This window comes from Ambystoma mexicanum, chromosome 8, assembly GCF_040938575.1.
Source record: "Ambystoma mexicanum isolate Mex_15411 chromosome 8, UKY_AmexF1_1, whole genome shotgun sequence".
NCBI classification, from domain to species: Eukaryota; Metazoa; Chordata; class Amphibia; order Caudata; family Ambystomatidae; genus Ambystoma; species Ambystoma mexicanum.
In genome coordinates, this window is record NC_090929.1 from 1,193,833,385 (window position 1) to 1,193,849,790 (window position 16,406).

The window sequence follows — 16,406 nt, forward strand, 5'->3', positions numbered from 1 at the left end:
AGAACACAACATGCTGCGTTGAAAGACAAACCATCTCTGCAGTTGCCGCCCAACACAGTTCACCTACTTTTATGTGAGGATGTTTCGTCGTGGTGGTTCCCCAAACTCGACAGCAGCGCTCCTCCTTCCGGTGTTCAAAGAACTCTGGGTTGCTGAGAATGGCCACTCTGCGTCCCTCATATTCAAGAGCAAACTCTGCAGAATGTTCCAGTCGCGTCTTATCCTCCGTGGAAAGTGGAAGCACAATGGGAATGCTCTGGCTTATGACGCCACCTGCAGGAAGAACTTGCAGTTACACATCTTTCCCGATCAAACATGGAGTGCTAGAACACTACACTGAGAGTGCGGAAGAGCACTAATTCAGGAGCCGATTTATAATCAGCGTGCTTTCATGGAGCCAGAGTCAGTGAATTCAACATTAATCTGCAAAATATGGAGAGGGTTAAGAACCTAACACCCCATCCACAAGGGAGGCCTTGCAATTTCTCCATCTTGATCTATCAAGAAATATTTCACAATAATGAAACTGGCATTAAAAAAGGAACATTTATGGATTTCTGTTTGCGACTGATGATATCTAGAGAGAGACTGTGCTAGGCATGTCAAGACACCTGCGAGATATTTCAGCAGTCACCAAATCATTTTTGATGATGCCATGCAGTTTTTGGAAATGTGATGTGATTGTGACTTGACATGAAAATACTTACTTATTTTATAGAGCATTTGGGAGGGGGCTCAGGGGACTGCATATTTTTAGGATATATTTACAGTTGGAAAATAATACATTTTTTGGAACGGAGACTGTGATTGGATTACTTGCTGTCCATGATTACTTAGCAATGAATGCCTCTTGTACAACACCTTTCTAAAAGAACACACTGCACTCCTAATATATCTTTAAAGGGATACTCTAGTAAAACATTTTATTTCAAAAATAGATAGGCCACATTAAAAAAAAAATACTAGCATCCTCCGTTTTAAAACTTCCTATGTAAAATTTTGAGCTATTCAAGCTCAAAATTCGAAAAAGCAAGCACAGGGGGGGCCGCCATTTTGTGAAATGGAGGCCCTCCTGTGCTGGCTTTTGCTTTTGCGGCACTAATGAAGGAAAAGCCAGCCAGCTGTAGTAAACAAAGTCTACCGCTGGGTGGCTTTCCCTTCATTAGTGCCGGGACTCGGAGGACGCGGACCGGAGACCAGAGCAGGAAAGCTGCAGCTGAATCTCGGTAAGTGCTATTTATTTTTTTTACAAAAAATAAGCACTATCTGCGGTTTTTTTTCTAAGTTTTCCGGGCTGGAGGAGCCCGGAAAACTTAGAAATAAAACCGCAGCTTTAAAAACGTTGTATTTATGTTTGCGGTCGCTTTTGAAGCGACCGCAAACATAAATACAACGTTATTGTGTTGGAAAACGCTGCGGTTTTTCGTTCCAAGTTTCTCAGGCTCCTCCGGCTCGGAGGAGCCTGAGAAACTTGGAACGAAAAACCGCAGCGTTTTACAACACAACTGCGTGTGTTTCTGCCTGCTGTGGCTATCACTTTGGGTCTCCGGTGCTCCCAGGAGCACCGGAGACCCAAAGTGAAAGCCACAGCAGGCAGAAACACACGCGGTTATGTTTACATGCCGCGTAGTGTTTCTACCTGCAGCTGATTTCCCATTTGGGGCTCTCGGGCTCCCCGTGGGGAGCCCGAGAGCCCCAAATGGGAAATGCTACGTTGTCTGCCTGAATCTTCTTTTCCATTTGGGGCTCTCGGGCTCCTGGGGGAGCCCGAGAGCCCCAAATGGAAAAGCAGATTCAGGCAGACACAACGCGGTTGTTTTCTGCAATGCCGCGTTGTGTCTGCCTGAATCTGCTTTTCCATTTGGGGCTCTCGGGCTCCCGAGAGCTCCAAATGGAAAAGCAGATTCAGGCAGACACAACGCGGTTGTTTTCTGCAATGCCGCGTTGTGTCTGCCTGAATCTGCTTTTCCATTTGGGGCTCTCGGGCTCCCGTGGGGAGCCCGAGAGCCCCAAATGGAAAAGCAGATTCAGGCAGACACAACACGGTTGTTTTCTGCAATGCCGCGTTGTGTCTGCCTGAATCTGCTTTTCCATTTGGGGCTCTCGGGCTCCGGGAGCCCGAGAGCCCCAAATGGAAAAGCAGATTCAGGCAGACACAACACGGTTGTGTTGGAAAACGCTGCGGTTTTAAAACCGCAGCGTTTTCCAACACAATAACGTTGTATTTATGTTTGCGGTCGCTTCAAAAGCGACCACAAACATAAATACAACGTTTTTAAAGCTGCGGTTTTATTTCTAAGTTTTCCGGGCTCCTCCAGCCCGGAAAACTTAGAAAAAAAAACGCAGCTAGTGCTTATTTTTTGTAAAAAAAATAAATAGCACCTACCGAGATTCAGCTGCAGCTTTCCTGCTCTGGTCTCCGGTCCGCGTCCTCCGAGTCCCGGCACTAATGAAGGGAAAGCCACCCAGCGGTAGACTTTGTTTACTACAGCTGGCTGGCTTTTCTTTCATTAGTGCCGCAAAAGCCAGCACAGGAGGGCCTCCATTTCACAAAATGGCGGTGCCCTTGTGCTTGCCTTGTGCTTGCTTTTGAGCTTAAATATCTCAAAATTTTACATAGGAAGTTTTAAAACGGAGGATGCTAGTATTTTTTTTTTAATGTGGCCTATCTATTTTTGAAATAAAATTTTTTACTAGAGTATCCCTTTAACTACTGCTTTAATGGACTATGGTAGGTATCCCTACATATTACCCCCACCAAAATATCGTCGTACATATGGTCGTTTGTCTCACCACAGGCGATATTTTTGGAGGGAGGTAAATTTTGTGGGAGCAGGGGTGGTGGGGGTGTCCCCCGCACATTTAAAAATAATGCAGGGGTTGCGGGGGTGTCCCCCTTAGGGTCCATGGCTCAATATCGTTGCAAAAATTTGTCAATATATTTGTATCGCGATATATTTGCGGGGATATTAACACATGGAACGCTATGGTAGAGGTCTTCAATCTGTGGTTCTCCAGATGTCCTCCAGATGTTTTGTAAGGCGGCAGAAGAGTTTGTGGTATAGGCAATTAAGTAACATCCCACTGATAACCTATAGGACAGGGGTCTGCAACCTGGGGCTCTCCAGTTGTTTTAAAGTGTTACTCCCATGATCCCTCACCATTGACTATGTTGGCTAGGGCTGATGGGAGTTGCAGTCTAAGACAGCTGGAGAGCGAAAGGGTGCAGACCTCTGCTCTAGGAAATGGAAACAATGGAAGCGGGAATGAGGCAAGGGTAAAAAGATCACTTATTTTGGGGTGTAAAATGGAAGAAAAGGTCTTGGTGGGGTCAGACTTAGAAACCACATGATCACACATTATCAGCTGGAGGAAGAAGAAGTAGCTGTGCACATCTGGGGGGTTTGTAGGGAGGAGAAGGAGTAGATTTGGAAGTCATTGCAAGCAGGTGGCTAAAGAAGCTGCATGAGCATAGGTTACTGAAAGAATTGTGGAACAAGTTCAGGAGGGAGCCAAGAATCGGACCTAGGGAAAGGCTCACTGGTAGTTCGGTGGGTAGAAGCATAAGGAAGAATCATCTGCATGGGTGGAGAAGCTGCATGTAGAGTGCATTGCCAGTGATGGCTAGGCACAGCATGATCATAAAGAATCTCCCGTGGTTGATGAAATTAAGGGTGGGGAGAGGTCAAACGGAAGGAGGAATAAGGCAAAATGATTGTGGTGAGCATCGATTATGGAGTTGGAGTTCTGGGTGATGGCTCTCTGAGTGCAGTGCATTTGGAAGGAAACTGCCAAAGCGGTTGGCAGGGAAGAGAATGGGAGGAGGGAGGTGTGGTCTTTGCTGTGCACAGTTGAAAGCCTGGCACTTGGCAGATGTCATTGGCTATCTTTACGAGAACTATAGTTGATTGAATCCGAGAATGCAAGAGATTGGCATTGGGAACTGGGGCGATTGGGGAGAAATGTGCAAGCATACCCAGGTGTTGGATGGTCTGAAGGGGGAACTGGGGCAATTGGGGAGAAATGTCCAAGCATACCCAGGTGTTGGATGGTCTGAAGGGTGATATAAACATTGAAAGTAGTTTCGAGGGAGGAAAGAGCAGGCTGTGGAAGAACCTTTGGGATGAATGAGTGGACAATTGGCTTTCTGAACAGTTTTGTATTTCATTGAGAAGTTGCTTGCAAAGTGTTTTGCATTGGGCTGACCTATACTGGTAGAGTGTTTTGTCTGTGTACACTAGACATATCAATGTAACCCCTACATTGTCATTAGGCATTTTCTTCATGATCCTTGTTCAATTTTATTATATTTTCCAACACTAAGCTCAGGAGAAATGCAAATAATGAAGCAATGTGTTCTTTCAAACTTGTTCAGAATCCATCACAACTTGTGTCTTTATCTTGCACCAATTGTTGCTCTGCATGTCATGCTCCGATAACTCCAGACATCTACTCACCATCTTCTCCGTCAGCACCAGGTCTCTGAAAGCAGCACAATAATAGGGCACTGTCTTGGATTCGGGCTATCGAGCATCACTGTTACTTTACTTTATCATATACTTCCTTTACACACAGTCTATGTTAAGACCTCATTGATCAATTATCAAAATATGTTTAATTCCTAGAGCTGCTTTCAGCTGGTATTCAGAAGAATTGTCTGCACAAGAAGGTGCATGAAATGCACATTTCCTTATTGTGGATAGCCTTCCCTGCAGTTGTAGCTCAAAGGATCGACAACCAAAGGATCGAATGGTCAAAGGGTCGACACCAAAGGACCGAAAACAAAAGGATCGAAAATATTATTATTATTTTTTTTTTTACATTTCTTTTTTTGGGGGGGGGGGGGTCCCCCACCCAACCCCCGTTTTTTGTAGTAAAAACCACTTTTTTCCCATAAACGAAAACCCTCCAAAAAATGTAATTTATAAAAAAAAATTGATCCTTTTGTTTTCGGTCCTTTGGTGTCGATCCTTTGACCATTCGACCCTTTGTAGTCGACCCTTTGATCGGACACCCTTCCCCGCCTCTACCATGAAACCAACAGCTATCTGCTAATGGAGAAGAAGGTGATGGCCCTGTGGGAGGAATTGAGTACAAACAGTACTTTTCGTCCAGCTACAAAGAATTCCCCCAACGTTTCATATCTAATGTTATTTTGGCTTGAAGTGTTACATTTGTATACTGACAGGCTTGTTAACCCACCAAATAGTATATTTCTAGTAATATTTTCACAATATCCACAATGAATATTAATGAGAAACATCTGTAGGAATTGAATTTTACGTGGAGATTCTAGGAAGGGCCATTCCTAAAACTTATAATGGTTGTGTTGAGCTATCCCTTGATAGTGCGCCGAGAAATAATGGAATGGCAAGTAGTGATGATTAATCAATTCCTGTTTATTTTTGTGATGTTAGAGCCTTTGTGGATGACACGTGTTTCGGCAGAGCTGCCTTTATCAAATCCAGGCTATATAGATAGCTCATAAGTCACTGCATAATGCATAAAGGTGCTGAAGTTCACAGGGATGAATCCCACCTGATACAAAGAAGTCCTCCGTATGTATTTTTAAATATCTAAAATAACACCATAGTAAAATGATTTTTGAGCAATGTAACTTAGAGATGCTATAGTTTGCATTTGTTCGAACTTTGAGCATACACTTCAAGTGGCAAAAACACCCACGGTTAATAATTGACACATTGGGGAATTGAGGAGAGATAGGTGCTAGTATGTTGCTTATTCTAGCAAATATTGTGAGCTACAAAATATGTCTATTAAATAAAAAATACATATTTATATGTAAGCAATAGGGGAATAGAATCAAATATATAATTTAATTTGGAAACAGATACCAAAGCATTAAAGTAAATGAAGTTGAAAACATTAACTTGACTTAATACTAATTATGAATATCATTGGACATTTATGTGTTAACATTAAAATGTAAGAACAAAAGACAGTGATAATTACATAAACTTTCATACTATGCAAAAAAGTAGGTTTAATTAAACAGCCAATCAGATGACTAATACATTCATTGCATGTTTTATATGGATTGGAAAACCAATGATCCAATCAAATATCAAAATGAGTTATAGATGACAAATTAGGATTTTCCAAGGAATTACTTGATCAGGGTTAATTAAAACTCTGGTCCGAGTGTTTAACTGATTGAGTTGTGACTAATTGCCCACATTTTAGGGCTTATCCAGGGTAAGATTGAGGGTTTAAGGAGGTAATGTCGGAACATTTCTGTGGTTTATGCCACCCTAAAACAGTTAACAGCACCATCTCGAATACCATTAATCAATCAAATCTCTCTTCAAATTGAGGATTGATTTGGATCTGCTTTTCTGAGGAGCTGATATTATGCACAAGCCTCATTTTCAAGCTTACATTGGGAGCTTGTTGTAAGCAATGTCCAATTTCTATATTGAGATATATTCGAGATCATGCTCATCGAGAATTATATATGAACTATTTAGTAAGGCTTTCTCCCGTTTTAAGTCAACTGGAAGAACATTCTTAGTAAACAGGGCACAAGGTGATGCAACAGGGAATAGAAAAGTAAGAGGAATTACTCCAAAAATATTATTAGGAAGCCAAAAGATAATGTGGACTCACCACCGGACATTTGAAGTGGTGTGTCTGTTTTTATGGATGATTTTTCTGAGAAAAAGTTATCAGCGAGTTACTTACAGAGAATTGAAAGAACGCCTGAAAGCAAACCACAGGTTGTGAGTTAATAAGCACAAATAATTAAATTACATAGCATTAATTCTCCCTTCTTCCTGGAGTATCTAAGGAAAAAACCCTCACAGCTGCAGGAACAATGCCAACCTTTAACATGTTCTAAAAAAGTAGAAATGATGGTGAATTGGCCCTGGTCAGAGGTGGTAGATCAAAGCGTTGTGCTTCATTTTCCCTAATCTCGCTTTCCTTTATAGCAGTATCCTGGATACAAAATAACTTCAAAGTTCAGTTTAATTGTTTTATAATCCATGATATGTGATTCTGTACTTTATGCAGTATATTTAAAATCTTTTCAGGGAGACCTAAGTATAGCAAGTTGCAATTATGCAGACAGGAGTAAACAGCTACCAGAAGAAGGGGATTTCTATTGGATGGGGCTAGCAGGAGCTTCTTAATCTAATGTGGTACTCAGTATTTTTCTCCAAGGTCATATCTGGCTAGTGAAAACTTAAATATTATCATATGACACCCCGAGATATCTGATCACTTTCACTGAAGCAGGTTTGATGAGTTTGGTATTTCTTACAACCACAGGGTTTTCAAATGTAGTGCCATTGACGCGTAACCCATTTTTTTTATCTTACAGTGCGAGGCAATATATGTCCGTGCCTTTCACTTTTCCCTGTCACTTGGTTGTATACCTGAGTGTCACCTGTATTCATAAGAAACCCTAATCCTCATGACCATACAAATTCCCTAAGACATCTATGGGGACAGAAATGAACCATGGGGGACCTCACAGTGGAGGAGGACCAGGCAAGATTGAAGTGAAGTTGATTACTTACTCTTCCAATGTCTTGAGCAGACAAATGAACCCCATTTTGTTATCGTTGTCAGACTGTGGTCTAATGGGGCAGCAGTGGAGTACAGTTTTCACATTATGTTCAGAATGTAGCCACTATTAAGATGTAGCACGAGGCCAGAATGTGTGTGCTAAGGTGGGTTTCAGGTGTCGAGTCTACCTTGTATACATGTGCAGACTCCATTTTACTCTGAATGGGTTTAACTTCGTCAATGAAGAAATATCCAATTATTGTACACATTTCTAGAGAGTCATATAGAGTTTCTAAATAACCAGCAGGTATTGCCTTTCCTCTCTGGCCGTCCAATAATACCCCAGAGTGATTCTTAGGGGTCTCTACCATGTTAATATAGTCAGCCTCCTTGGTTCTCTAAATGGCATTGTGTAGCGTTCATTATGCATGCAGCATTCGGTGAGATCAGCGAACATAACTCATGCAGTGCCCCCTGTGTTCACCTTAGATTTTGCATTTCAGGCGACAACCATGTATTTGACATTGTATTTCTGTTCACTATTTGGAATGGGCAAGTGTGCCTAGTGTCTTCGGAAGGCTAGCGTTACAACTCATCAATAGAGTGAGAACAGCCCTGTGAATCCCCCATCATTTTTAATGAGAGCATCAGGCTGAAATGAAAAAACACACTTCAGGACAAACAAGTGACAGGTTTTTCATTCACTGCCTGAAGGATCTCAGCTAAGGCTAGGCTAAGGCTAGGCTAGGTTAAGGATCTCCACTAGCCAAATCGAATCCTGATGTCTTCCACCTGAAAAAATCTGTTTTGTCACAGCTAATTGTAATAAATAAAAACATGAGGATGAGCATAGGTATCTACTAAAAATGAAACTGTCCCTGAATCCTTTCCATGATTAAATTATTGATTAGTATTATCATTTCTTTTAAATCCGGCTTTAACAATGCTTACACCAGCACAGCCACTTAAATGTATGGTAATAGCAGACAGTGGGCCTCATTACAGGTCGAGCGGTCCATAAATAACAGTGGCGGTAAACCCGCCGCCACTGTTAATTCCTGACCTCCCGATCCCGACTTCTGCAAGGTCTGACCTGGCGGGTTTAACCCTGCCCACCGGCAGCCGGACGTGGAAACACCAGCACCATCACGAGATGGTGCCTGTGTTTCCCCGTCCCCATTCCCATTGGGAATGGGGATTTACCGAATTCCGCCTCCGGAATTCCTGGGACACCAGGGTCGTAATGCCCTGGTATTTCCGGGAGTCACGGAGGCGGAATGGTAATACGAGTCCGGCGGTAACCAGGCGGTTTTACTGCCTCGGTTACCGCCGGACTCGTAATGAGGCCCAGTGTCTTTTGGGGGGGGGGGGGTGTCCGCACTCAAAGACACATTTGCTATTTAGTTGTGCCTCACACTGAAAGACAGATATGATGTTTCTAGTCAACCTTGTAGATGCTTCTCGATGGACATACCAGGGAAGAAAAGGAAAGATTTCATCGAACCCATGGATGAATACCTATAACAGACTATAAAGATATATCCGAACAGCTGTTTCAAAATCATGTGTGCATCTGTGTCACGTACTGTAACCTTATCCACCGGTTAGCCTTGCAACTACAGGGAGTTAACAAAACCGAAGAAGAATTTGCGTGTGTAAAAGCAATGTGAGTACCTGACAGGATATCACTTTCATGAAAACATCCATAATCCAGAAATACAAAGGTCAACAATACTGGGCGTGCAATTGCATGCTACAAAGGAGAAGAATGCTACTCAAATATCATGTTCTGCAAGAACAGGATCGTTTGACACACAACCTGTTCCCGGCGACAATGTCCAGGGACTGCGCTTGAGTGCGCGTCGGTTTTCACACGGCCTACCCGCAAGTGTTTAGGGAATGGGAACAAAAGAAACAATCCTACCTTCCATCAGGATGTCAAAATGGAGAACTTGGAGGTACTCTTTCTCCCGCATGAAGCCCTTGAGTGGTGTGGCCCAGCCCTCGCTCAGGACCTGAACCCACTGCAGATCCAGCTGGAAAAAAAGCAAACAACATCTCTAAATTGATAATGAATGTACATTGCTTAATCTATGCCGCTCAATGGCGGGACACAAGTCTTACCATACCTGTTTCCACATTAAGCGAGTGCCATTTACAATAGATACAGGAGTACATTACGCTCAACGACTGACACAGTGGGCAGTGAAAGGGCAAACACCTGCTTCTTCAGTGTTTTTACAAAGGGAAGTAATAGAAGATGGTATGGGTGGGCTGCAATATAGTGCCGTGACAAACTATCATTACATTTGACAACCAAATAACGAATGAATTTAAGAAAGCATACATTTCTTAAATATCTACATATGGTTCTGACACACACAATAGTTTTTTAAGTCCTTCCTCAGGACGAGTTACAGGTTACACAGGATTTATCACAATTTAACACACATTTCGGGGTTGAGGAACGCGTTGCTATAACTCCAACTAAATTACGGATTGATTTCAGGATGAAGACTTATACTTAATGCTGCAAAGCGCACCCCTACTTCAATAACATGTGGCAACCACAAAAAGATATCCATTGGCTTTATTTCTTGCTTATATAAATGAAAGCATTGCTCACCCATCAGAATGTTCAAATGTGTAGCTGATCAAATAGTCTTATAGAAATTAACACATATGGTTCATAGAATCAGTGATCGATTCTCCCCAGAAGAGCAGTCAAATAATTAATTGACTGCTCCTCACCTGCTAAGGATTGAAAATTTACTTTTACTTTGCATGCACAAACTAACCACAATTCGTCCTTTCAGTGCTTAAAAATGACAAACCCACCAAGTGCCTATTCTCTGTAATATGGCAATAAGGCCCGAGGCGGCGGGCCAATACCGGCCCAGGTAATGCCCCCGGGATCGTAGTTACTTAACGAAGCCCCGGGGGCATTACCATGGGCTGTATTGGCCCGCCACAGAGGGTCTTATTGCCATTAGTACCCCGGCCCGTTAGACTGGGGTATTAATGGCATTTTTTTCTGTTTCGCGCGTTTCGAAACAGAAAGAAAATAAAAATAATAATAATGCCTGCCGGGAAAGGGAAAACGCAGTCCGTTTTCCCTTTCCATGCCGGCCATCGGGAGCGGACGCGCTGGGAACAGAAGTGTTCCCAGCGCATTCGCTCCCAAGACCAGAAGAAAAAAGAAGGTAAGTGGGGTTGGGAGGGCGGAAGGGAGGGAAAGAGGAAGGAAGAAAAAATAAATAAAACGTACCGCGTTCTCCGACGGGGGACGATGGAAGCCTCCAGCTGTGTGGAGGCTTAGAGCGGGGATGTCCCAACTCTGAGTCTCCACATGGCTGGAGGTTTCCATCGTCCCCCGCCGGAGACCGCGGGATAGAAGTTAAGTGGGGTGGGGTGGGAGGAGGGAGGAAAGGGGAAAGGGGAAAAAAATAAAAATGTCATACCTGAGTCCCCGGCGGGGGACGAAGGAAGCCTCCAGCCATGGGGAGGCTCGGAGCAGGGATTGCCCCGTTTCGAGCCTTCTCATTGGCTGAGGGGCTGCCATGCCCCTCGCCGGGAACAGAGTACCGGCACGCACGGCGTACAAGGGAATACCGTGTGGTATGGCTCGCAAATGAGCCAATCACCACGCTCTTTTCCCATTGCGCCGCGCGTGCCGGGTACTAATTTGACTCATGCATCATTGTTTTTCAATTTTTTTCTATTAATCCTGTCGGAACTGTAACACTTCCAGTAGATGGCCTTACACTTTGTCAATTTGTATATGTGGCTGTAACATGCATACACTTTTGATGAAAAGGTAGGTTTTGGAAGATGCAATATTTGGTTGCCAAATGCATCGTAAGTTTGTTAGTGTAATATATTGCCATACAGCCACGCCACACGATTGATCTTAGGGGTTGGCAGCATAGGTGTTAGTTAGGGCGCGTGGTGAGATTGGGTTCAAGGTAGAGGTACTGGTGGATTTTGATTAATTCTACTGGACATATTTTGCAAGGGCTGGTTTACTCCTTCGAATATCTTAATCCTTAAAAACCTGTGTTAAAATTGTCTGTTTTGAGGGTTTATTTCTACTAATGTCACGTTCGCTAAAAGTCCTGTTTTTTTTAAAACTGTTTGGTGCATGAATCAGTCTCTTCAGTATGTATTGTACCTGTATTCCTTGCTCATCTCCCTGCTTCATTGCACGTGATTTTTTTTCATCCCTGTTTATTTTTATCTTTTTTAAACGGTATTTCTTATGTGACTTTCTCATCCACAAAGATTCCCCTTTTCGCAACCCTGCATCACAACTCCTCCTGTTACTAGGTTGAGGGATAGCCATGTAACCACATTTTTGCTTTATTCTACCCCCATATCCCTTTGCCAGAAGCCATGTCTGTTGTGACCTAAAATCCATTCCCATTCCAACCCCTTCTTTTATATATTCTTTAGTTTCTTCACTTTTTAAATTCCTGCCATATCTTCTCTTCTTTTTCTGAACACTCATCTCACTCATTTCATTCATGTGCACTCAACAGTAAATACAGTACCAGATGGTCATTATTCTTTTTAAAGAGATGCAATTTCTTTTTTGTACTATCTTTTTTTAACATTTTGGAAACTAATGTGTTAGGGCCCGATTAATGGAATTTTTTGCACGGTTGAAAAGTGACTTTGCACTGCCAACACAAACCCCGATTCATGGAAATGTGCAAAGTGTTTTTTTGCAGTGCAAAGTCCGTGCAAACTTAGTGCATAGTCATTTTTGCAGTACAAAATGACTTTGCACAGACTTTGCACAGCGAAAATACACATTCCACAGTTCCATGAATCAGGGTTTGTGTCGGCAGTGCAAAGTCAATTTTCAGCAGTACAAAGCCACTTTGACCCGTGCAAAAAATTCCATGAATTTGGCCCTTAAGTGTGTATATATTTTGTATTAATTGGAGAAAAAAAATCTTTGTAAAAAAGCTATTGTGTCCGACCTTTCACCAGCATTCTTCCCATGCGCACTTGCTTTATGAGGCCTTTCAAGAAGCATACATTAGCAAATGTGTTTTCTTGGTGAATTCCATCCAGGAAGGTGAGATCGCAATGAGTATATATTTGTTATGTTTACATAGTCCTCAGTGTGTGAGAATTTTTAATTCTTGCCTCAGTGTGCACTTGCGGAGTGGGAAGTTTCAATTCTGTGCTACATTGTTTAAGCATGGCAAGTGTTGATCAGTAAGGTTTGTAGGCGGAGCATGGCAAGTGTTGGAGGATGTGCTTCTGTAGATCAGTAAAGTTTGTAGGCTGAGCATGGCAAGTGTTGGAGGATGCGCTTCTGTAGATCAGTAAGGTTTGTAGGCGGAGCATGGTAAGTGTTGAAAGATGCCCTTCTGTAGATCAGTAAGGTTTGTAGGCGGAGCATGGCAAGTGTTGGAGGATGTGCTTCTGTAGATCAGTAAAGTTTGTAGGCGGAGCATGGCAAGTTTTGGAGGATGCGCTTCTGTAGATCAGTAAGGTTTGTAGGCGTAGCATGGCAAGTGTTGGAGGATGCGCTTCTGTAGATCAGTAAGGTTTGTAGGTGGAGCACGGCAAGTGTTGGAGGATGCGCTTCTGCAGATCAGTAAGGTTTGTAGGCGGAGCATGGCAAGTGTTGGAGGATGTGCTTCTGTAGATCAGTAAAGTTTGTAGGCGGAGCATGGCAAGTGTTGATGGATGCGCTTCTGTAGATCAATAAGGTTTGTAGGCAGAGCATGGCAGGTGTTGAAGGATGCGCTTCTGCAGATCAGTAAGGTTTGTAGACGGAGCATGGTAAGTGTTGAAAGATGCCCTTCTGTAGATCAGTAAGGGTTGTAGGCAGAGCATGGCAAGTGTTGAAGGATGTTCTTCTGCATATCGGTAAGGTTTGTAGGCGGAGCCTGGCAAGTGTTGGAGGATGTGCTTCTGCAGATCAGTAAGGTTTGTAGGCGGAGCATGGCAAGTGTTGAAGGATGCGCTTCTGTTGATCAGTATGGTTTGTAGGCGGAGCATGGCAAGTGTTGAAGGATGCGCTTCTGTTGATCAGTATGGTTTGTAGGCGGAGCCTGGCAAGTGTTGAAGGATGCGCTTCTGTAGATCAATAAGGTTTGTAGGCAGAGCATGGCAAGTGTTGAAGGATGCGCTTCTGCAGATCAGTAAGGTTTGTAGGCAGAGCATGGCAAGTGTTGATGGATGCGCTTCTGTAGATCAGTAAGGTTTGTAGGCGGAGCATGGCAAGTGTTGATGGATGCGCTTCTGTAGATCAGTAAGGTTTGTAGGCGGAGCATGGCAAGTGTTGAAGGATGCGCTTCTGTTGATCAGTATGGTTTGTAGGCGGAGCATGGCAAGTGTTGATGGATGCGCTTCTGTAGATCAGTAAGGTTTGTAGGCGGAGCATGGCAAGTGTTGAAGGATGCGCTTCTGTTGATCAGTATGGTTTGTAGGCGGAGCATGGCAAGTGTTGAAGGATGCGCTTCTGTTGATCAGTATGGTTTGTAGGCGGAGCCTGCCAAGTGTTGAAGGATGTGCTTCTGTTGATCAGCATGGTTTGTAGGCGGAGCATGGCAAGTGTTGAAGGATGCGCTTCTGTTGATCAGCATGGTTTGTAGGCGGAGCATGGCAAGTGTTGGAGGATGAGCTTCTGCACATCGGTAAGGTTTGTAGGCGGAGCATGGCATGTGTTGAAGGATGAGCTTCTGAATAGCAGTAGAAGGATGCGCTTCTGCAGATAATTAAGGTTTGTAGGCGGATTGGGTGTTGATAGGTGCTCAAGGCCTCATTACAAAAACTTTGCACCAGTGCTAGTGCAATTTTGCATGGGTTTAGCCCTATGGCAAAAACTGCCCTCGTGCAGATGTGTACTGGCGAACACATTTATGCACCAGGGCAAGGTTTGACATAGTCCAGTGCAAACCGATTCTTTCAATGGCCCTGATTCACAAAGCGTTTTTCAAAGGGTGCATCACATTGGAAAATGCTTTGTGAATCAAGGGCAATCTTTACGGAACGATATTAACACAAGGGCAAACTCGGTGCTGGTGCAAACATGTATTGAAAGAACAGGTTTGTACTGGAGCAAAGTTTCCTTAACGAGGCCCCACATTTTGCTCTTGTCACTGTCAATGTCTCCCTTTAGCAGACACCCACACCAAAAGAATAAATGGAAGGGCTTCAAACTATCCCTGGGGAGTCTTCCATGCCCCACAGGCTGACTTATTGCCCCCGATGTTCTCTCTAATGCACAGCAAACATGACATACCACGGCAATGCACTACGTACAATGACTACTTTGAAATGCTTATGGGAATACGCAGTAAAAACAGGGAAGGGCCTATTTCCTTTAGAAACATTGCTTTAAACACCTGTGTGCTCAGGAGCAGCCTCTAAGTGGCATGTAGCATGTTCAAAACCCAGGATCGTGGCACAGGATGAAAGTGTCATATCATCGGGCAGTATTTGAGACTGCAGCCTCTTTCACGCTTCTTAAAACCACACTGTCTGCTAGTATTCAGAGAATCTTGAAAGCAGCCTACCTTTGTAATTGTCAATGCGGGCAGTTTAGCAGCTTCCATTCGTACGGCATCCAGCTTGCTTTCAGGTACAAATAGCTCCTGAACCTCAGTGACAGCAGCCGGAGGGATGATAGTCTATGAGGAACAGAGAGGCATGTTAATGGTGACTGAACTTCGGTAATAGCAGCCGGTTTGACTGGTGCGGGCGGTGATGGTCTGAGGAACAGAGAGTCATGTCAATGGTGGCTGAACCTCAGTGATCGCAGATGGGGATGATGGTCTATGAGGAACAGATAGGCATGTTAATGGTCGTTGAACTTTGGTGATACCAGCGAGGGGTTGGGAGGGGTGTGATGGTCTATGAGGGACAGACAGGCATGTCAATGGTGAGTGACCTTTGGTAATACCAGCCAGGTTGGGTGGTGCGGGCGGTGATGGTCTGAGGAACAGATAGTCATGTCAATGATGGCTGAACCACCTCAGTGATCGCAGATGGGGATGGTGGCCTATGAGGAACAGACAGATATGTTAATGGTGGCTGAACTTCGCTGATAGCAGCGGGGGGGGCGGGGGTGATGGTCTGTGAGAAGCAGACAAGCATGTTAATAGTGACTGAACTTCGGTGATCACAGACAGAGGTGGGGATAATGGTCTATGAGGAACAGACAGGCATATTGCGCCCTGATGCCTCCGGGCCTGCTGGTTTGCGCGTTATAAATAAATAAATACAAATACAAATATTAATGGCAGTTGAATTTCGGCAATAACAGCCGGGGCGGGTGTGTGGTGTGTGGGCAGTGATGGTTTATGAGGGACAGATAGACATGCTGATGGTAGCTAAATTTCAGTGATAACAGCGGGGGTGGGGAGGGATGTGATGGTCTATGAGGGACAGACAGGCATGCTGATGGTAGCTGAATTTCGGTAATAGAAGCCGCGAGATAGAGGTCTATGAGGAACAGACAGGATTGTCAATTATAGTTCAACTTTGCTGGTATCAATTAGCATCCAGGGGTGCGAGGGGATGATGGTCTATGAGGTACAGGCAGGTATATTAATGGTAATTGCCAGTGCATCAGTTTAGCAATTTTTGAAAGTTGTAGGTCCTGAAAAAACCTCCAAACGTCTAAAAAATAAGACCCAGAAAGTCAAAGAGGTCACTGAACAGTGTTGAAAATATGACTTCCAGTTCTGGAGCCTAGAAGGATTTTTCATAAACATTCTGAGTGCGTTTTGTTCTCTTGAAATATGTTAAATAATCCCTCTCTCAATTCCCAATGGCAAGTTTGGAACTTTTTCAGATCCAATTTCTACGTTGCGTTGAGTTTTGCACTCATACTTGAAGAACATAAGACAGGA

General features: G+C 43.7%; 1 protein-coding gene across 2 annotated transcripts in view; it reads right to left on the minus strand.

Moving 5' to 3' along the window:
* The window catches only part of PAPSS2 (3'-phosphoadenosine 5'-phosphosulfate synthase 2), a 321,644-nt gene that overhangs the window by 101,965 nt on the left and 203,273 nt on the right, over positions 1-16,406 (minus strand). The window contains exons 6-9 of one of the 2 annotated variants that reach the window (XM_069611291.1): positions 15,069-15,182; positions 9,455-9,566; positions 6,628-6,672; positions 68-273 (exon numbers count right to left, since the gene is read on the minus strand). In XM_069611291.1, the coding sequence (XP_069467392.1) occupies positions 68-273; positions 6,628-6,672; positions 9,455-9,566; positions 15,069-15,182 (477 nt within the window). The remainder of the gene's footprint in view (positions 1-67; positions 274-6,627; positions 6,673-9,454; positions 9,567-15,068; positions 15,183-16,406) is intronic. The other variant, XM_069611292.1, reaches the window with a different exon arrangement.